The sequence below is a fragment of the Nesoenas mayeri genome (genome assembly GCF_963082525.1).
Source record: "Nesoenas mayeri genome assembly, chromosome: 4".
Lineage (NCBI taxonomy): Eukaryota > Metazoa > Chordata > Aves > Columbiformes > Columbidae > Nesoenas > Nesoenas mayeri.
Window position 1 is genome coordinate 46,482,948 of NC_137540.1, and position 20,959 is coordinate 46,503,906.

The 20,959-nt window shown below is 38.9% G+C and overlaps 1 protein-coding gene across 2 annotated transcripts; it reads left to right on the forward strand.

Moving 5' to 3' along the window:
• Positions 1-26: 26 nt before the first annotated feature.
• CNOT7 (CCR4-NOT transcription complex subunit 7) lies at positions 27-20,607 on the forward strand. 2 transcript variants are annotated; one of them, XM_080344122.1, is made up of 7 exons: positions 27-125; positions 1,193-1,400; positions 1,692-1,885; positions 5,096-5,257; positions 11,404-11,548; positions 16,358-16,468; positions 18,922-20,607. In XM_080344122.1, exons 2-7 carry the CDS (start codon positions 1,284-1,286, stop codon positions 19,048-19,050), a joined length of 858 nt encoding a protein of 285 aa, XP_080200248.1. In that variant the 5' UTR covers positions 27-125; positions 1,193-1,283; the 3' UTR covers positions 19,051-20,607. The 2 variants fall into 2 exon arrangements, with proteins under 2 accessions (XP_080200248.1, XP_080200247.1); XM_080344121.1 differs by lacking the exon at positions 27-125 and adding an exon at positions 139-297.
• Positions 20,608-20,959: the final 352 nt, after the last annotated feature.

Here is a 20,959-nt window from a genome sequence, read left to right on the forward strand (position 1 = left end):
ACGCGCCCGTGACGTCTGCCGTGGGAGAGCGGAGGAAGGAGTGGCGCGCCTGGCCGACAGGAGAAGGGGCGGGGCGAAGGAGGGGCGGCCCGGCCGGCGATTGGCGCCGCCGCCGTCGGTCAGAGGTGAGGGGGGAAAGGCCGCAGCGCGCGGCGATGATGTAATGGCTTTGTGCGGTGGGGGTAGCGCTTCCTGCGTCTCGTGCGGCGACTGGCGGTTCTGGGGCGTCGGGGCCGCCGCGGGACCTCGCCAGACCCGCCGCGGCCCTGCCCGGCCCGGCCCGGCCCGCCCGGCAGCGTGAGTGGGCGAGCGACCGAGCGAGCGAGCGAGGGGCGCGGGCGCGGCGGCCGCGGCGAGCCGGACGGGGGCAGGGAGCCCAGAGCCTCTCCCCTCGGTCTGGCTGTGCGCCGCTCGGGCCCGCGGCAGCCCCTTGGCGGGCCCGCGACCTTAACGGCAATCCTGAGGGCTGCTGGCGGGGGGTGCAGTTTTCGCGGGCTGCGTGGCTGCCGCCGGAGGCGGGCCCGGGAGCGCCCTGCGCTCGGTCGGCCGGGGCGGGAAGTAACCGCGGCGGCCCCTTCCCGATCGCACCCGCCGAGGGGTGCTGCTCGCCGGGCGGGCTCTGCGGCTCCTTGGGCCGCTTCCAGGGCCTGGTGCGGGTAAGAGGGCGCCCGGAAACCCAGCCGGGGCGCGGGTCCAAGCCTGTCGTACCGCGCTTTAGTCCCTTCGCGCCGCTCCTCGGCTTAGCGCGGCCCGTACGAGCTGAAAAAAACTTCTCCTGCCGAGGGAGACTGGCTGCCTGGGCGGCTCTCTGTCGGCCGCAGTGTCCCCGGGTTTGGCGTAAGGCTCAGAGTCACTTTGGCGCTTCGTTTCGTGTTGCACGCAGCCGTGGTATCCCCAGGAACGTAGCTTCTAAACCATGGAGGAAAAACGCTGAATTACCATATCTGTTGTCGAACTAGTGTCCCTCCCCAGTTTCTCTGGCTTTGTGCAAGAAACTTACGAACAGAATCAGGGGGTTTTAGTTTTGAATAGTTATCTAAACTCAAATAGCTGAAATTCACATGTTTTTGGTGGTTATGTTGTGCTTCTTTTATGGAATTCCGAATAATAAAGCTTGATCCTGGTGTTTAAACATTTTTTTTCAGATATGTGAAGAATAAAAACTTACACTTCATACTTTCTTTTTTTTTAGGTTTAAAAATATAAGTAATTGAAGTCATCTTTATGAAACTGCTCCTCAGTCAAGTGTAGCTTTTGATGTATGGTCTCTAAAGCACCCCACTATGCCAGCAGCTACTGTAGACCATAGCCAAAGAATCTGTGAAGTTTGGGCTTGTAACTTGGATGAAGAGATGAAAAAAATTCGTCAGGTTATACGGAAGTATAACTATGTAGCTATGGTAAGTGGGCACTTGATCTTTATCTAGCAAGTTACTGCAAAAAACATGATTTGTCAGTAAGTTAAAGCTATAAAACTGTTCATCCATTTTTATTGAAAGCATAATGGATTCTTAATGTTGAATTAATGGTGTACAAACATTAGGATCCTAATCTATTACCTTTTAAAAGCTAAACTTACAGTACCCTTCAGTTATGAAACTGTTAGATGCTTAAAATATATTTTTTGAAGAATGAGTGATGTAAATTTTTTCTGGATGCCTTTTGTTGAAGTTTTAATTCTGTTCTTACAGGATACAGAATTTCCAGGAGTAGTTGCAAGGCCTATTGGAGAATTCAGAAGCAATGCAGACTATCAGTACCAGTTACTACGCTGCAATGTAGACTTGCTAAAAATAATTCAACTAGGACTGACGTTTATGAATGAACAAGGAGAATACCCTCCAGGAACTTCAACTTGGCAATTTAATTTTAAATTTAATTTAACGTAAGTGTTAAATGTCTGTACTAATAAATGTATGTTGCTGACTTACTGTTATTGAAAATGTATTATAGGTTGTGAAAGCTGTAACAGCAAGTCTTTTTATGTGTGTGATGGGAATACTGTAGATGCTTTACAGTGAGGAAACCTGTTGTCGGCTAGACGTGTGCTTTTTTCCCTCACTTCTGTGCAGTCTGTCTAACTGTTGGTAATTTGGTTAAAAATGCTAAGCAATTCCAAGAAAAGATCTAAAAAGATGCATTTGTGCTTATGGCAAGAGTTAGCCCTGCATTTTCATATCTAGCATTTCAAAGTACTTTTATCTAAACTTGGTTTAACTCTTACTAGTTAAGTGAGAAGTCTCATGCTGTTTCTTTGCAAATTTTTTAATGGAAAATATGAACGTGAAGAAAAAATTGTAAAGTTACCGAAGTGACTAAGAGAGAATTATGATAGATGCTATCAGCAAGTCTAAAGCAATTGGCGCTCTGTCCTCTTTAAAAAATATTATTCTGGTTAAAATGCTCACAACAGGTTCTAGATAAAATAGATAAAATTCTGTCATCTTTTTAGTACTGTAGCAGCTTTTCTTGTGCTTCAAAAGCAACTTATTGTGTTAAGATACTGTATCTGAATTTTCTTTTATAATAAGTTGAAAAGGATTACTGATTCTAGAGCGTAACTCCTGTGGAGGTTTTTGTTCTGCGTTATCTCGTATGAGATGTTGGTTAAAAAGCATGCCAATTTTTATTATCTGTTGGAATTGTATTGTGTACTTTCCTTTTCCAGTGTGATAAGATACTTAATGTGGAGTTCTAATTATATCTTTAGCAGGTAGTTGATAAGGTGACTAGCCTCCTGAATTTTTTTCTTGAAGTAGACATAATTGGTTTGATAGGCTCTTGTATGGCCTATATTGAGTATTGGTGCAAACACTTATCAAACTTACACGTGTTGAAGGCTTGTGGGGTTGGTTGGTTTATTTGTTTTGGTGTGGTGTGATTTTTTTTTTAGCGGGGGGTAGGGGTGTTGTTTGTGGGGTTTTTTTAATGGTGTGTTTTGTTTGGGTTTTTTTGTGTTTGTTTTGTGGTTTGTTGTGGGTTTTTTTGTTCGTTTGTTTTTTGTTGTTGTTGTTGTATTGTTGTGTTTGGGTTGGGTTTTTTTTTTTCAGTTGTGTTACAAGCTAATAACTGGAAAACTTAATATATGTGAATTAAAACTGCAGCCTACAAAGAAGGTCTGGAGAAAAGACCTTTTTTCTGCAGATAAAGACTTGTTTTCAAAGTAATCAGGCTTCTTACAAAGAAAAAACTGCTGCTGTCTTTCATGATCTTTCTACTTTTCTAAACAAGCAGTGCTGTGGCTTGTCACTAATCAGTTTAGTCTGAGGAGTGACATGCTCTGTCTAGTTTGAAGCACCTCATGAAAGCAAAAGAAGTGCAGATTTGGTATTTTGGTATCTCTAAACTTAGCCAGCCATGTAAGTGCAGGGTGGAAGTTATCCATTGTCTTTATAGCAAAATAGACTAATCCCGCTAAGTATGAGAGAAAGAGAAGGAGGAATGAGTTAATAGCTTCCAAACTGTGATCTGAGAAGAACCTGTGTTAAGTTTTATTCATTTTCTGAGCTTCATAGTCTACTTCATGTCAAACAGCTGAAAACAAAAGTAGTTTTCCATCCATTTGTGCTAGATGTTGCATAGATAAGACAGCTTAGTAAGCCAAGATCTAGGTAGTCACTTAGCTAACTTGTTAACAGTTCACTGGGGGGGAATTTTATACAAAAAAGTGAGCTGAGTAAGTGTTGCATGAAACACAAATATTTTTTTCCTATAGGGGTGGAGAAAGGACTTATTTTTGTCTGTTTCTAAACTTCCTTTTGGGAAGTGGCACTGTGCCAAGTGTTCTGCTCCTAAAGCAAAACAGCTGTTGGCTGTTCCTAGAAGGTAATTTTTTTTTGTGTGGTTCCAGCCAGATCTTGTTACAGTGTGCTTTTAAAGAGCGTAAATGTTTCTCTAAGCTAACTATCCACCTGATTAGTGCAGAGCAACAAGCTAGAATTAAAACTTTTTGCAAAATGGGCATGTTTGTTTTGGATGCGGTCTTTAATGTTTTATGGAAATGGACAGGTGTTGGCAAATTGATGCCTTAAAGCTGGAGTACTAATGAGCAGCTGTGTGGGAAGAAGGAAAAAAGATACAACACATCTTGAGAATGTATCTGTGTGTTCTGATGAATGATGACGTGCTATTAGGAATAAGGAATATAAGGCTATGACTGAATCTAGCAGTCGCGTTTGATATATTGGTTGTCTTTTATTTTTGTGTTTTGGTTGAAAATTGAAAACTATACACTGAAGACACTTTATAGAATACTATGTTGTGGACAGTAATAAGAATATACTAATTAGAGCCGCATTTGATTTTTATTTTCAGTTGACTATTCTATGTCATTCTATGGTGATGTATATTCTACTTCAGAAAAAAAGCCTTATCCATTTAATGAGAAAATACTTACGATTTTATGAAATTTTAGCAGTGAAGAGAATAAACACAGGGATAAAAGGGGTTCAGGCAAGGCATGGGTTTTTTTTTTCCTTCTCCCATTACATTTTATGTTCAAAATATGGCTCTTAAAGACAACTTGAAGTTGGTCATATAGAAAGAAAATGGTTGGTTATCTGATTTTTAAGGATCGACTAGTTGGAGAATGTATTTTCAATTGCAGTGAGTAGGAAGCTTTGAAGCGTATGTCTAAACATTTACATAAGCTTAAATCTCAAGAAATGTGTGGCAAATACTATATACAGAACTTAGAGCAGCACTATGATCTGGAGCCTACTGTTCTTAATTCCATAGTGTAACAGATATTAGTGCTTCAACTATTCAATTTGTCACAGTTTAAGTAATTAATCTTATTTAGAATATATTTGTATTCATACATTCACTTTCCTCTGTAGATTTGCAAAAGGGGAGAGTTCTAGATAATTAGAAGAGCAGCAGGAACTAGGTGTTTTTTTTGAAGGAGGCATGAATGGCGGTACTGAGAATGATGAAATGCTAGTGAAGGTTAACAAAAGCTATGAGAAATTGTAATTAACACCAAACAAAGTTAAGTTTGTTAATGAATACAAAAAAACCCCAAAACAACACGTTACTAGGTTTTTGATCACTGAGGTTTGTAGGTTTTGAAAGCTTGCTTCCTCTCTCTTTTTAGAGAAGATATGTATGCCCAGGACTCCATTGAACTGTTGACGACATCTGGTATCCAGTTTAAGAAGCATGAGGAAGAAGGAATTGAGACACAGTACTTTGCAGAACTACTTATGACATCAGGAGTTGTACTGTGTGAAGGAGTCAAGTGGCTTTCCTTTCACAGGTAAATTCTGCAGTGAAGTATTTGAGTTTTTGATTTTGTTTATTGACTTCTAGACCTTGGATTTCACATCTTGTGTTAAGTGGTATACATCTTATAGTATGTATAACACACATCTTGTCAGTAAGTCTTAAAAAACTATTTCTGCTGTAATATCTATAGTGCCATTCTTTTTCAGAAGAACAGAGTGTACAGGGTGATGCTGGTGTTTTATTTTTAGTGCTTACACAGTAACCAGAAAACTGTAAACCAGAAAAAAAAAATGAAACTCTTAAGCCAGCAGGTGGCGTTGTTATCTCTTGAAATCATGCATGCAAGTAATAATTGTAACAATAGTGTAAAAGCAAACTATTCCTAAGCAATTCTTGAGCTAATGTTGTTTGGCCCATGGGAAAGGCTGTAGAATTATCAGTGAGGAGTTTTATAAAGCACTCTTAAATTTGTTTTAAATCTCTTTGGCAGCTAAGCTTTACTCATCTTGGAAGGAGAACCCTGATGAGCCTTATTTCTAGCTGCAGTAATCAATATATTTTACTTTTTATGCCATAGCAGGAACTCATCTTCTAAATGAAATAGAAATGTGAATGCTAAATCTTTATGAATCTGTCAAGATATGAAAGAGATTCTGGTGTTAATAAGATTTAACACTTTAAAATTTATGCCATACTCATTGTATAGTCAACTACATGCCAGAGATAATTTGCACTTTTTGGAAGCAATGGGGGCTTTATAGGCTTATTGCTGTCTAATGCCACCAAACTGACATCTTAAATGCTGGCTGCTAAGCAAGTCAAAAAAGGTACAGCAAATGTTTTAGCTGAGACTAGTAGTTTCTTTACAGCTTTATTTTTGTTTATCGCATGTGCTATGTTGGTAGTAGTATGTAGATGATGAAATTAGAGAAGAAAATGACAACAAAAAAACAAACATAACTCTCCCTCCCCCCAAAAAACCAAACCAAAACAAAAACAAAACCTCAAATAGAAAAACTTTGACTTATTTATGTGTAAGTATTAAATCTTGGAGGGGAGGTTGGAGGAAAGAAAGGCACATCAAATTACAGAAGGATTACACCTTAAAAATTAAGGATTTCTTCAGCAAGGAATATAAAACAGTAGTAGAAAGGTACATATAAAAGCCTGTTGCAGAACTTGTGATTTTGACTTGCTTTGTAGAAAGCAAATGTTAGACTGTCTTTCCAAAAAGCAGGAGTGGGGGAAAAAAGACAGTTAAAAAAAAAAAAAGAAAAAAAGAGGATACTCTCTGATTACACTTGTCACCTAATCTGCCTATATCTTCCACTTGCAGCTGTCTCGACTCACAGTATGACTCCAAAATAATCTTGCTACTTGGGTAGCACCTTTGGGAAAAATACTAGAATAAGAATGCCATGAACTGTGTCAATGTAACTGCGAAGACTGAATTAGTGAATTAAATTTCTTTCAGCTTCTTAAACCCATTATTATGGGCCCTTACATACATATTTGTGATTTACACTTGACTACAGTAGAATAACTTGGATGGTTCAGGAGAAGGGGAGGCATATTATGCATGTAACTAGTGCATCAACAGACACTGTCTTGTAGAAGCAGCTACGAAATGGCGTTTTTCTGATATTGCCTTCTAACTTCAAGGGCCCAGTGTAAGCTATCCTAGCAAAAGAATACCCAAGCAATTTCTACACGAAGTATTCTTTTTAAAGCATAATTATATTGATAGTGTGTGGTTCCTGACTAATATGCTGGTCAACATGTAATGCAAACTATGTACAATAATGCCATTTGTACTAGTGTAGGTTATGAAGGATTTTTGGAATGTCTTTACTAAAGTTCAGTTTCATCTGTGCTAAAATGAGTTTGTTGTGTACTTCACTGAAAATATTTTTAGAAATCCTCTGAAGACAGCTATTCCAGCACGTATTTGTCAAGCACTGGTTATCCACAACTCTACTTGAGTCAGAGGGTGTTTAAAGGCTTTTGTGCTTCACAGAGCATGTTGATGTTATCTTGAGCACAAAACCCTGGAGTAGTGGGTGAAGTTCTGAGGAAGCTAAGATTGCACAAAGCTATAAATGAACAGGGGTCACATAAAATGTGCCACAAAGAAGAGTAAACAGCTGTTTCTAAATATATCTTAGGTTGGTTGTGATTACGTTTTGTCAGTGGAAACTCAAACAGGGGGACAGCTTGGTTGAATATTTGTTCCGTTCTCTCCATGCAGTAGTTCTTTGACTACTGAAAGAGCTGTGCTTGATAGCTGCTGACTGTGCTGTTGCTTCTTTTTCCTTAAAATGCTTTAATTACTACTAAACCTCAAAATCTGAGTGTCTTTGGAAGTGGGCAGAGCGGGATTACTCCTTTCTCGGAGTGCGAGGTTATGTTTTGTTTTTGTTTTGTTCGGTCTTTGATTTCCTTTAACTCTTGCATAGCTTATTTCGAAGCTCTTAGCTTCTCAGAGAGTTTTCTTTACGCGATTTTTATCTCTGCATTTGATTTAGCTGCCTTGGCACTCTGACCTGTTGGCAAACCTGTGGACCTGCAGTTCTGCCAGGCACGAGTGAAGAAACATTTGCGCTGTCACTGATTCTTGTATACTGCAACTTCATAAGCAACTCCATCAAATCTTGCATGTGTGTGCGTGTTAGAGAGTATTTGAGTTGATGAGAGAGGAGGGGGAAGCCCTGAATTTCTGATTCTTGTCAGTCAAGGGAGATGTGGGTGCTTGACAGTTTAACAAGCTGTAAAACAGAACAGCTCAAACACTCTTTTTGTGGATGTTCAGCTGAGTGATCTGCTGAAGTTTTAAGTGTCCACCTGTGTGCAGCCTCCTCAATCTATCTTTGGGGGCTCTGTGCAATCGTGCCTCCTAACCCAGCTGTTTTGGGGAAGCTGGAAAGTTCCAAGCTATTGTATTTTAGTAATCATTGTGTGTAACTTATTTTAGTAAAATTTAATCTGTTGGCTCATTTCTATTAGCCAGTTATAACACAAAGTAAAGCTTTCTCAGCCCTGTCAGGTTTTGGTTTACTCAAACACCAACAGTCTCTGAAATAGAGTTCATTGTTAATTTACTATCTGAATTCTTTCTGGACAGTAAGAGAAAGAAATAAAAGTATATTTGATCTTTTCTGTGGTCTACAGCTTATGTTCAGTGAAAAAAGGAAAAAAAGATTGTAAGAGTGCTTATGTTGCTGTATAGCTCCAGGGATTGTGGCTAACTGCATTTAGTAACTTTAGGTGATTATGTTAGAAATGGTGAAAGCTTTTTAAGGAAAGGAAGGCTGTGTGCTTTAGGGTATAAACCAACCACTAATTGCCCATCGGAGGATTAGAAGAAAATTTTTTTTTAATGAGCAAGTAATTGCATCATTGCTCACTGAGGACTTTCTTAGCCTTCTGTTAGCATTCAGCTGTGGCCACTCAAAAATTTTTTGAAATATATACATATCTTAGTCTTGAATTGGAGTGATGATTCTTATGTATGTGTGAGCTTGGGTCACTGGAGCATGTTACCCCCCCAAAATATGCTGAAAAGATTCTATAAAGTGTCTTGATACTGCATTGTGATTAGTAAAGTGTGGTTTGTGATGACTGCTAGAAGCACAGTGGGACTAAGAGTAAGCAGCTGGAACTTAAGGAATGTGTGAAATCATTTGATTGAGTTGACTAAAACTAACCCATGCTTAGGATCCAGGACCAAGTATTGGGCTGAATGCTGTCATGCAATGGAAGGGTGATCATGCTTCGTAAATCCACTGGTCAGATATCCTGTTCCCTTTTTCTTCATGAGGATCCTAGAATGAAAGAATCTGCTAGAATCTCAAGTGGAAAAAAAAATATATATAATTAATCTGCAATTTCAATGAAGAATTTTATCATAACCTGCTCCTTCTCAATACAAATAGTAAATAAATCTTGACTTTTCTTACAGTACTTCCTTCTTAATAGAAATTGGAAGTGTTCAAGAGCATCTGTGTTCTAGAAATTCAGTCATGCATAATTTTTTTTAAAGAAGAGGGGAGTTACAAACAGACTTATTTTAAGGAAGAAAGGGGCAAATACAGTTTTCGTCACTTTACAAGTTTTTATATGACTGTTATATTTGAGCCACAAGGATGGCAGATGTCACGAATTCAGTGGGCTAATAAGATCACTAATCTGTAGAGGAATAAGGGTCCTTAATCCTGTACAGTCTTTTTTGCATTTTTCTGAACAGCTTTTTTTGCTAATGTGGCTTTTTTATTTTCTCTTTCTGTAGAGGGCTTTATGCTCATAAAGCCTTCCCCACCATTTTTTAAAACTTTATTTTCTCCCTCGTAGGTGATCTAATAAAATTAAGCTTCCAAGCTGCTGTTTTGCTAAGTATACTACAGGTTTTTACTTTGTAAGACTCGGCTGAAATCCTTCTTTATCTTTGACTCCTTTGCTCCCTGGCCAGTGGCTGCTGCTGTGGAGATTGGAGTGCTGCCAGCACAGCTTCAAAGCACCAGATGCAGCACAGGATTTGTTCAACACGAAATTCCTGTTAAGAGCACTGGAAACCCCCACAGGAGAGCTGCAGTAGCCCGTACCTTTTGTATATCTTGTAGTAATGGACTTTCAGCAAATGGTCCATTCATTCCTCGTATGTTTCAGATTTTCTACTCTCTGTCTAGAAATGCATAAGATAAAGATGATGTAGAAAACCCCATCATATACAAAAGGTACAAAAAGCAAGCCTCTTTACATTGGGTATGTAAGTGAAGCCTTGAGACTGCGTTAGAAGTCACTAGTCTTTGTGGATGCTAAATATCCACAGGATCAGCAGTACAGTGCTTTTAACTGATATATCTTCTGTATTGCTCATCCCTCAGTTAAAGATCTAAGTCAATGTTTACCAAGTTGCCAAATTCTAGGTTTTAAGTGTCATCCTCATGTAACCAAGAACAAACACGAAGTCTTAAACTGGGAATTTGGAGTCTGTGGTGGCTGCTTGTTCACTTGAATTGTCTCTCGGCTATAAGCTAAGGTTCCTTAAGCAGCAGAACTGATGTAGCCTTCAACAGATGCAGCCCGGCTGTGTGTTCTCCTCTTCTTTGTTAGTACAGCCACCTTTAAAATTGCACATCAATGAAATCTAGGAACTGATTTTGTTCAATGCAGACTTAGTAACAAAGAAGATAACATCTCAGTTCTCCATCTAGTCCAGTGTGTACGTGTATGAGCAATCCTGCAAGTACAAGGGATCAGAATGGATCAGATAATCTGCTTTCCTAGGGAAAAGGACAACTAGTCATCACTGCTTTTTGTTGTGGTGTTCAGTCCTGCTTAATACCTGACATCTGTCTTTCTTATGCTTTAAACCTTTTGTTTCCTCTCATAGCTCTTTGTAAAAGTACATGATTTCCCCTTTTACTGCCAAACCTCTTTGCTATGTCCTCTTTCTTCAATCAAGGTACTGAGAAGGAAGTCTTTCCAAACTCTTCTCTTCACTAGACACACAATTACATACAATACCTCAGTTACTTCTACCAAACCTGTAGTGCTCAGTTACCTTACTGCATTCTGCTGACTTACATGCACACATGCATAATTTTTCAGCTTACTCTGTCCTTGGTTCCAAAAGGGGTAGTAGTATCCAAAATGTTGAAGTTTTCAGTTATCTGTGTGCTGATTTAATTGGAAAAGTTGAAAGACAGTCTGCTCTTCTTCACTGCTGAGGGTGAAACTTGCCTTTGGGCATAAACAGGTGTTCAACTCTGGAAACTTGGGAATCCTTTGGAACTGAAGAACTGTACAGGTATCTCTGTCTCACTCAGTTTGTAGTGAGAAACTCCAGTCTCTGTCAAAGGAACCAGCTAGGAGTCTTTTTAGTTTAAGTTCTTGTTTTCGGATGAAACCCCAGCAGCACAACCTTGTTTCAGGATTTGGAGAAGCTCCTCTAGGCAGATCTGGTTTTGCTTCTTCACTTGGCCTTATTGAGACTAAATTGAAATGTCTTCCCTGAAAGCTGCAATGGGGCCATTTACACTGAGGCTTAGTCTTTTCTAAGAGTCAGTTGCATTGAAATTAAGCAAAATGTCCTGTCAATGTGTAATAAACTCTTGATACAGGAAGTGAGAAGAATGCTTCTAAGTTATTCCTTACATTGTTTTTGTTGTTAATTTGCAGTGGATATGACTTTGGCTATCTAATCAAAATCCTGACAAATTCTAATTTACCCGAAGAAGAGCTGGACTTCTTTGAGATACTACGATTGTTTTTCCCTGTCATCTATGATGTAAAATATCTCATGAAGAGTTGCAAAAATCTGAAAGTAAGTAATCTGTTAATGGTTCAGAAAAAATGTTGCGTTTGGAGAGTACTTCCTGCTAAAAATACTTATTTTATGTATTTTTATTTTCTGATTTTACTTCCATAATATCTATTAAACAGCCTTGTTGTCTCAATATTTGTGTATTTCATATTAAAGGCTATTGACAGAGGCACGCAGGAGCGCACATAGGATTTGTTTGTTTGTTTAAAAATAACTGCTTAGGGGTTAAAAATAGTGCTTTGATACTCTATTTATAGTCCCCAGTCTTTATTGACAGACAATAAACCCATGTTTGGAATTGATCCGTTGCTTCTTGAGCCATTAGAATTGATGGGTTTCATATATCTTATTTCCTCATTGTACAGTCTGCTAAAGGACTGCAGTCATCTTGGCAAAGGGAGTTGCAATGATGATGCTGTGGAAGCATCTTGGGAAGGGGAATGGAGTGAAGAATGTTTCAGATGGCCCCATAAGGAAAGAGAAACAACAGCATATGTTCAGGGACAGCGTGTGACTTCTAGAAAAAACATGCAGTGTTAGAAACTAAGCTCTCATGTCAAGCTGGTGGGGTTACTGATTGGCTTCCTCTATCAGGCATAAGATTGTGATACTGGAGAATGAATGCAAACTGGAACTAAGTATGCAAAGGGGAAGACAGCAAGTGAAAGAAAGGTGCTACAGGGATTGTCAACAGCTTTATTGCCAAAGAACTGTTAAGAGCCTGGACTGCTGCTGAAATGAGGTGCATCGCTCATCTGAGGAAATTAATGACTTGCTGCTTTTATGGAAAGTGACTTGATTCTCTAGGCTTTCTTAATGTGAACCTGCAGGCAAAAGAGAAAACTGACTGTAGTACAACCAAATCCTAACCATGGGATGGCTTGCCACTTTCTCGTGCTCAACTAGTCATCTGTGTGGGGTTTATAGTCCTGTTTTTTTCCAAGATAAACCAACAGAGTGTGTCACTTTTAAGTAGTAGCATACTTGTATGGGAAGTAAAGTGTGTAAACCCATTTGTTAATCAAATTAATGTTGGAAATGGAGACCTCCCTTCCAGTTAGTAAGAAAAGTATAACAACTGTGTTCATCTGGAGTTGTTATTGATATAATCAGCCAGGCAAGTGGTTGAGTATAAGAAAACATCTTAGTAACAGTTTTCATGAAGGCCAGAAGAAGAAATGAAATATTCATAAACTTCAGGAGTCTTAAAAGAGGGTCGGGGGGAACCTCAAATAAAAGCTGCCCTAACTTTCTTACTCCTGGTGAAGCAAAGTAAAGCATCCAGTATCTTAGTGATGGTGACACACGTAGCGAGAATGGAATGTACAATCCATCTTTAGTGATGTAGCAAAGGTGACAGAATGATGTTCTGTGTCACCATTTCAGATGTGACATTCCCAGTGGGCTTGGGGTGGAGTAGATTGTATTTACTGTCATTTCATTAAGACATAGTTGTGTGTAACCTACATTGTTTAAAGATGGTGATGTTTTTTGGAAGACAAGAAAAAAACTTTGTAGGTCTTACTTCAGCAAACCTTAAGAACAAGGGGTCGTTTTTTTTCAGAACTGAATATGTAGGTCAACTTTCCTGCAGTAGACCTTGATCCTGTCACCTAGCCTGCAGACTGGTGATGACAGTAGGGAAAGGAAGGTGGACTACCCTACCCCTCCAAATTTGCCAACAATGAAATGATGGTGACTTGTACTGAGAGAAGCTGTCTGAAACAAATTGGTAAACATTCAGTGCTGTGACTCTAAACATGCATGTGCTGTCTCCTAATGTCTGTCACTTTCAATCTCTATTAAATTGCAGTGAATTGAACTGCTGTGCAGTTGTCCTTTATTGATTTGTCTAAGTTATTTTTCATATGAAAATCACTGACTTGCTGTAAGTCCTGCACTCCCTGCCCCCACACATCTAAAAAAGAGGTTTTGGCACTGAGAAGAGAGATATGCTTCAGGATGGGGAAGCTGTTTGTTCTTTTTGTGGAAATAAGTAGTCTGTGGATTTACAGTATGTTACTCAAGTTAAATGGACATGGATATACTTTACTGGCATGCAGATTGGGAGCTGACTTGAGGTGTTAATGTAGCATAGGTTAAACTCTTGCTTGTTCTCTAAAACTCTCTCTGTGTACACAATTCCAAACCTTTTGATAGTAACAACAATTCTGAATAATGTATATTTATAGACCTTGTTGGAAACTTGCTTTTAATATAGAGGTTTGTACAAAACAATCAACTCTAGTACCAGTGCCATGAAATGAGGTTTGAACTGGATTTGCTGTTGAGTATGGTTGTGTGGTTATGCAAATAATTCTGTGGCCTTTTTCTTGGAAGACCAATGCTCTGAAAATTTGGGAAGAATTTGTTGCTCTCCTCCAAGAGTAAAATGTTCTTATCTAGAGTGCAAAAGCCTTGCCTGAAAGAGAATCTCAATAGCCTATTAATTTTCAGAGACAGGCAAATTTTATTCTGTGATTATTGCATTTATAGAATAAGAAGTTCCATGCAAAAGTGGTGTGTGATATATTTACAAATAAATATATATATACCATTAAAAGCACTATTTTCAAAGCATTCTTCTGTAGGTGGCTGTTACTGTAAATTTTGAATTAGTAAGTCTGCATTCCAGAGTTTGCAGCTGCTGTGTAAAAATCACTGATTTTTATTTTTGAGTGTTTTCACTTAAAAGTTATTTGAAGCTAGAGTAGATGGTCTTACAGCTAGCAGACCCTGATGATGAGATGCTGCTGATTCACCACAGCTTGAGGAAGCAGAGACTTTAGGAGTAGAATATGGTGCCTTGGAAGGGTTTGGACCCATCTGCTGTTGCTAATTCTAACAGCTCTGTGTTGGAGTTAGCAGAGAGCATGCTTTTGTCCAAGATGCACTTCTTTCCTATGCCTACCAAACCTCAGCATGTTTTTGAGTGTGAGTTAAATAACAACATGTTTGCAGTGTTCTAATGTTGTATCCAAGCACATACAGAAAACAAAGAAGCTTCAGTGCTTAATTGTATAGTGTATAGACTTACTCTTATCATAAACTTCTGTAAACTGTATTCTTGCTACTCAAGCTAAAATAAGACCAGCCTTACTAGTACTAGGTTTTTATGTTGGTTTGTAGGTGTTACTTGGGAATGTTATTACTGAAGCTTCCATCTCTTTAAACAAATCAAAAACCTGCACCTAAACCTATTGCTGTGTGATTCACAGGAATCTTTATAATGTTTGATCTGATTTTCAGGTCAGACTTTATTTTTCTTGCTCTGTGAGTTGTAACTTTGACTGTTATGCTTTGGTCTCTTCTTGCTTCCCTTCCTGTACTCGAAACAGGTTAAGTGGGTGAGGAAAGTTGAACTCGAATACTAGTCTGTCTGTCTTTAAAAGCATGGCCTCTGTGCAACATTCTTGCCTTGCAAAGGTTATGACAGCACTAAGTATTTTGTCTTTGTTTGATCTTTCTAGATGTTAAAGAATATGCATGTGCTTCAGTCTATTTCCAGTAGCTTTATGGCTTAATGATTAAAAAAATGTACAAAAACATGTGCTAACCGTGTAGCTTACAGCATTAAAAGATTTCAATTACTGTGTAACATGTCTATCCTTCAACTGATCTGTGTTCTCTATGTAAAGCCAAACCAGCCTCTGAAGGGTTTGCTTCCACACATAGTAGTTATTACTGTTTCGGGCAGCACCAAAAATAGTCTTATTTAGCCACTCTGCAGTTAAGGGGATAGCTTTTCACATAAGCTTATTGGGAAGAAAACTTGCTTCAAAGCTGGAGTTTTCCCTTTAAGAGCAGACGGATTTGCAGCTTTGGGGTGATGGCTACAGCTTCAGAATCTGTGCTTTTAAACCACCTATTGACATTCAAAGCAATTACTGGGTCAGATTGTTCCCTTTTTGTATGTGGAATGTTTATATACTTCTTTTAAGAAGTAGTTTTCATCACTTGTGACTATTAAATATACATCTCTAACAGAAAAGCTGGCTATACCATTGGATTTTAGTATCTTGGAAAACTACTTGCAAGATTATAGATTTTTTTTTATTTTATTTTTTTTTATTTTTTATTGTATCCTGTTATGGCAGCTGATGAAACAAATATTAAAGTGGGGTAGAATGTCTTACAGAGATTGAGTGGACATTTTCTTCCTTTTTTGACTTCACCACCTCTCTTCTAAATGCCTGCTTTGTAACATTTTCCTGGGCTACCTGTAGTATTCTAGATACTTAAGGGTACTCTCAGTTTTTGTGAAGGGAAGTGGAAAAAACCCTCAACTTAATTGTGGAAAGGTAAGTGGAAAGAAAAAGGTCTGTTTCAAAGGAAACCTAGATACTTTAACATGTGGAGGTGTATGAGCACTGCATTGTAAGCACTTGAATTCTTGTGTTTGTATAATGATGTTTTTACCTTTTAAACTTTCATTCAAATAGAAGGAGTACAAGAACGCCTGGTTTTGTTTTTCAGCATAGCCAGTCCTTTTGACATCTTGAAGGAATTGTTCTGTTATATAATGGCATCCAGTTACTGGAGAAGCTGAAACATGAAGGAGTAGTAGTTTTGTTGGTCACAGATACTGATTATTTAAGCAATACCGACACAGAATTCTAATGCTGCTATTGATACTGAAAGTTTGATTCTCTGGGTGTATGTTTATCCAGTATAATGATTGCTTCAGCTACTATGCAAATGTTAAAATATACCTGAGGTTGTATGACTTGTTTAACAGATTTTCCCAAAGATAGCTGTTCAGTTTTCTGATTTTTTTTCAGCAGTTAACAAAAGTGTTTTGTTTTTCAGGGTGGATTACAAGAAGTGGCTGAGCAGCTAGAGCTAGAAAGGATAGGACCACAGCATCAGGCAGGATCTGATTCTCTACTTACAGGAATGGCCTTTTTCAAAATGAGAGAAGTAGGTGGACACCTTGGTTTTATTTTGATGATAGTAACATGCTCTGATAGTCAGGTGGAATTGCTGATTCTGATAAGTCTGCTATATTTTAAGGAGGTCTCTGAAGGGCTCCAGGGGTTGCTATTTCTTGACAAAAATAAGACCACCTGTATTTTCCTTAGTGTGTAAACCAGCACTATTGATTCCCTGCTTCGCTCCTGTGAGTTTTGCTTTATGTTTCCAGCCTGTGCCTGGCTTTTCATGTTGTGGGTGTTTTTATTGTTGTTTGGTTGGTTGCTTTTTTCCCTGTTTTGCCGGGTACCTATTTTTAGGTGGCTGCTGCAGTGAGCTAAAAGCAGCTGGAGCCAGACTCCTTTCTCAGTGACCATAATCAAGCCAGTTTTTTGGGAGCTTCTGCTCAGTGTAATATCTGGCTGGTGTGCGCTGCTGCTTGTGACAGGCCTGGGGAGGGAAAGAGTATCTGAACTAGCCGCTGCTTGCAGGCCACAGGTATATTAAATAATGACTTTCAGGCTGCTGTGGAGAATGTTTATGCATTTTGTTCCTCACCATTGAGGAAAGCACAGATTAGCTGCAGTTCTAGAAGATTATACATTGCTGCATTTGAATTAATTGACCAACAAAAATTGGGTCTTACAAGTTTCACATATCCTTGCTGCTTGTCTGAGTACAATAGGAAGATATTAGGATATATTTCATTAGCAGAACAAACAAATGTTGAAGAGGCCTCTTCTGGAAAGCAGTTGCACTGGTCAAATGCCAGTGCATCTGAACATGGCATTCCGCCAGCAATTCAGTGTCATTTACCATGACAAAACAGATGGCAATAGCAAACCTCATCTTTTAATAAGGTTTAGTATTGCATGCTGAAGGTCTACCTTCTGCAATCCACCCTTTTGTGTAAAGGATAAAATGACCACAAGTTTAAGACAGATACTGGTGAGATGGCAGGTGAAAAATAAATTCTGTGATTGGAGCTGTTTTGCTCATCGTAACACTCTGTTCTGCCCCGGCTGAACTGTTGCAGTGATCAAGCAGGTCACGGGCTATGGGTGCAATAGAGAGGATCGTGTTTCCTGTATGATCCTAGCCCAGTGTGGCCAACTGCCACCTACCTGGAAGTGTTAACCTCACTCTTCTGTTTGAAACAAAATCCAAAGCAAATAAAGGGAAAAGGGAAGTGTATAATAATCATGCCTAAAATACTGCCTTTCAAGTTAGTTTCCTAGAGGAATGTGTAGCTAGTGTGTTACTAATTGCTGTGAAAGAGTTGCAGCTTGCCAGGATTTTGAGTACCAGCCAAAACAAAATTACTATGTGTTTTTTTGTGTGTTTTTTGGTTTGGGTTTTTTTTTTTTTTTTTTAAATCAGAAATACTCAAATACTGATGCTAAAACATTAGAGCTGCTGGTTTGGGGTGTTCCTATCTTTTTATTTCTTTAAGAACTGCTGTGGGCTTTAAAACCTTTAGTTGAGGTCTTCAGTTCATGCAGTACAGAACTTTCCATCCAGACTCTACTGCTAAGAGCAAAGATTAAAGGGAGAAGTTTTCAGCCTGTGTGCAGTCCTCTGCATTTAGATTGTGTAGTGTCCACCCTGCTCCTGCATGCTTCTGGCTGCCTTAAATTTCTGATGTTGATGATGACTCAAAATGTCAACCCCAAGAATGGCCAGGGTTGCTGTGAAGTTTTTAGTGTCCTTCCCCGTCCTTCCCCGTCCTTCCCCGTCCTTCCCCGTCCTTCCCCGTCCTTCCCCGTCCTTCCCCGTCCTTCCCCGTCCTTCCCCAAATATCATGGGGTTTCGTATGTCTTCCACTGAAGTGTTCTGTTTGGAATAAAGACTTGTAAGGTATAAAGGCAGTCTTAGTACAAAATTTATTTTAATTTTGCTGTTTCTTTTTTAAATGAAGTCCCACACTGTGAGGAGCCAGCTAGAAATGCATCTTTCTGCATTTCTCTAAACTCTATAATGTGTTTTGTGCTCAAACATTTGCCCCTCCCCACCACCAGACCCTTGTATTATAAATCAGGACAGACCTCTGTTCCAAGACAGGGTATGATAAAAACCCCCACACTCAGGAGTAGGTGGAGTACAGGCACCGATGATGGATGCTGAGCATATGTCTGTTCTGAGAAACTCCACAGAAATCAGTTGGAGAAGTATCTTCGTTGCACTTGCAAAGGAGTGATAACTGATAACATAAAATTATCAAAACGTTTTATGTGGCCGTTTCATCAGGAACGGTGCACAGGAAGACTGATGGTATTCCTTGGCAGATTTACATTAAAGAATCATGTCATATAGTGCATTTTGATAATATGCTGAGATTGTATTATGTTAATTATATCATCTTTTGCACCTTGAGATTTGATATATTATATTAAAAAGTAACATTTTAAAGCCTTTCTATAGTTTTTTTTGTAATAATTTGTGTCTCTCTTTTAACTCTTCAGATGTTCTTTGAAGATCACATTGATGATGCTAAATATTGTGGCCACTTATATGGCCTTGGTTCGGGGTCATCTTATGTACAAAATGGCACAGGAAACGCATATGAAGAAGAAGCCAACAAACAGTCATGACATGAAATGAAAGGCCGTCTTTTTGACCTCCACGTGCTTGTATATAGGTTTTATCTCTGGTCAAACCCATTGGACAATAAGGCTTTTTTTCCTCCTTTCTCAGCGCACTTTCTTTTCTGCCTTTGTATGTACTAAACTTGACTATTCCTATCACAGATTTTGATCTTAATATTGATATGTAAAATTTTCTGGGTTACATTTTGGCCTTGTAACTAGCCCATTTGTAAGCATGTATAGGATCAGTGTGGCAGAGAGAAGGGGAAAGCTAAATCATAATGAATAGTTTGGTACACATACCTATAATGATCTTAGAGTTTTTTGTCTCTTTCCCCTCCCTTCTCCAAATTAACTGGCACTGATTGTAACTAACTTCCCCATTCATGTCTGTTCCTTCCAGTATGCAGGCGTTTTAGCTATTCAAGATCGTGGGCCATCAAATTTGCACTTTAGAGAGTGACTCTGACTCAGATCCTCTGTTTTATTTGAAGTTTTTCTTTTGCCCTCAGCTAGAAAACAATCATCCGCCAAGTTCAGCAGCTTCACACTGTATTTCCTTGGTATCTCAACCCATAGAACACTTATTTGTTGCATAACCTCTGTTTGTTCAAGCAAAACAAACTACTGAAATCACAGTAACTGCTGTTATTTTATTAGTGTTCAGTCATCTTCAGACACATCCTGCACACATCAACTGCTGGTTGGCCTGCTGCTTTAAAACCACTCTGTGGTGGGGGAAAGAAGCTTGAAAAAACAGCTTTACACCCTTCAGGAAAAGAACAGCTATGACTTCAGCGTTTTTGCCATTAAGCTGAGAGTTGAAGGATATTGGAATAGGAGGAGTTTTGTAATGGCACACTACCCTTGATTAACTTCCTAGCTTTTATTCTAGTCATGTACACCTCAAATATTTTTTATGAAGTCATATTTATTGCGTACTTGATTTGATGATTTTTGAAAGTCAGTTAAGTTGAAGGTAAAACCCAAAGATCTGCAAAAATACTATTTAATTGAATTATTAAATTAGAAGGACAATTAAATCGTGCTTTTTTGTAGTTGCTACAAAGACAGATGTTACAGATATTTGTTGTAAGACAACAAAATATAAATAACTTATAGCTAATAAAGTTACCTGAGGAGTGTAATGCTAGTTTATTTTTGAGTATATCTTAGCAATATATTTTAGATATATTGTTTTAAAGGACCCTAAAGTATGTTGTTAACTCTGCATAGCATGTGTACAGAGCAGTTGTGCAGGAAGGATTTTTGGTATTGAATAGCTAAATACTAGCCTGAAATGATGGAATGTGCGACACGGTGCCTGTGTGTGCGCGTGTGTGTGTGTTCGACATGGAAATCAATAGTAGAGAAATCTCCAAATGTTGGCCAAATTATTCTGTTTTATCTTGTACTTAAAAAATCAAACACCTTTCTTCATTGAGTTACGATGATGTAACTGGGTGGTTGGTCCTTTTTAAACAACCAATGATTTGCATAACAGAGGGTATTTGTTTTTAAAGCTTTTGTAAATAAAGGCCTAAAAAATGTTTTCTTACATAACAGACTGGTGGTTTTGTTGCAAAATCTTTCCTGGAATGTGTGTATTTAGTCAGTTCAGTTCTGTGTTCTGTTTTGTTTAGGCAGGACAGGTTTGCTTCCACACGCTTAGAAGATGCTCCAATTCACTGTTCCCTGACCGGTTCCACTTTCAGAGCAGAATTCTCTTAATGTGTTTCCAGTCGTTTCATTCCTACTGACGTGGGGTACGAGAGTGGTGCTTACAATTTGCTACTGAAACATCCGAATCCCATTAGGAATTTATTTTAGTACCATTATGCATTAGATGATGGTGACGTGTTTTAACATTGGTTGTTTCTGGATTTAAGAAGATAGGGACTATCTATTGGGAAAT

Bases quoted from the DNA above. Each gene is read 5' to 3' on its own strand.
- CNOT7 (XM_080344122.1), top strand. From the start codon at position 1,284: ATGCCAGCAGCTACTGTAGACCATAGCCAAAGAATCTGTGAAGTTTGG. The intron at 1,401-1,691 runs GTAAGTGGGCAC...CTGTTCTTACAG, and splicing joins AGTATAACTATGTAGCTATG to GATACAGAATTTCCAGGAGT. The intron at 5,258-11,403 runs GTAAATTCTGCA...GTTAATTTGCAG, and splicing joins AAGTGGCTTTCCTTTCACAG to TGGATATGACTTTGGCTATC.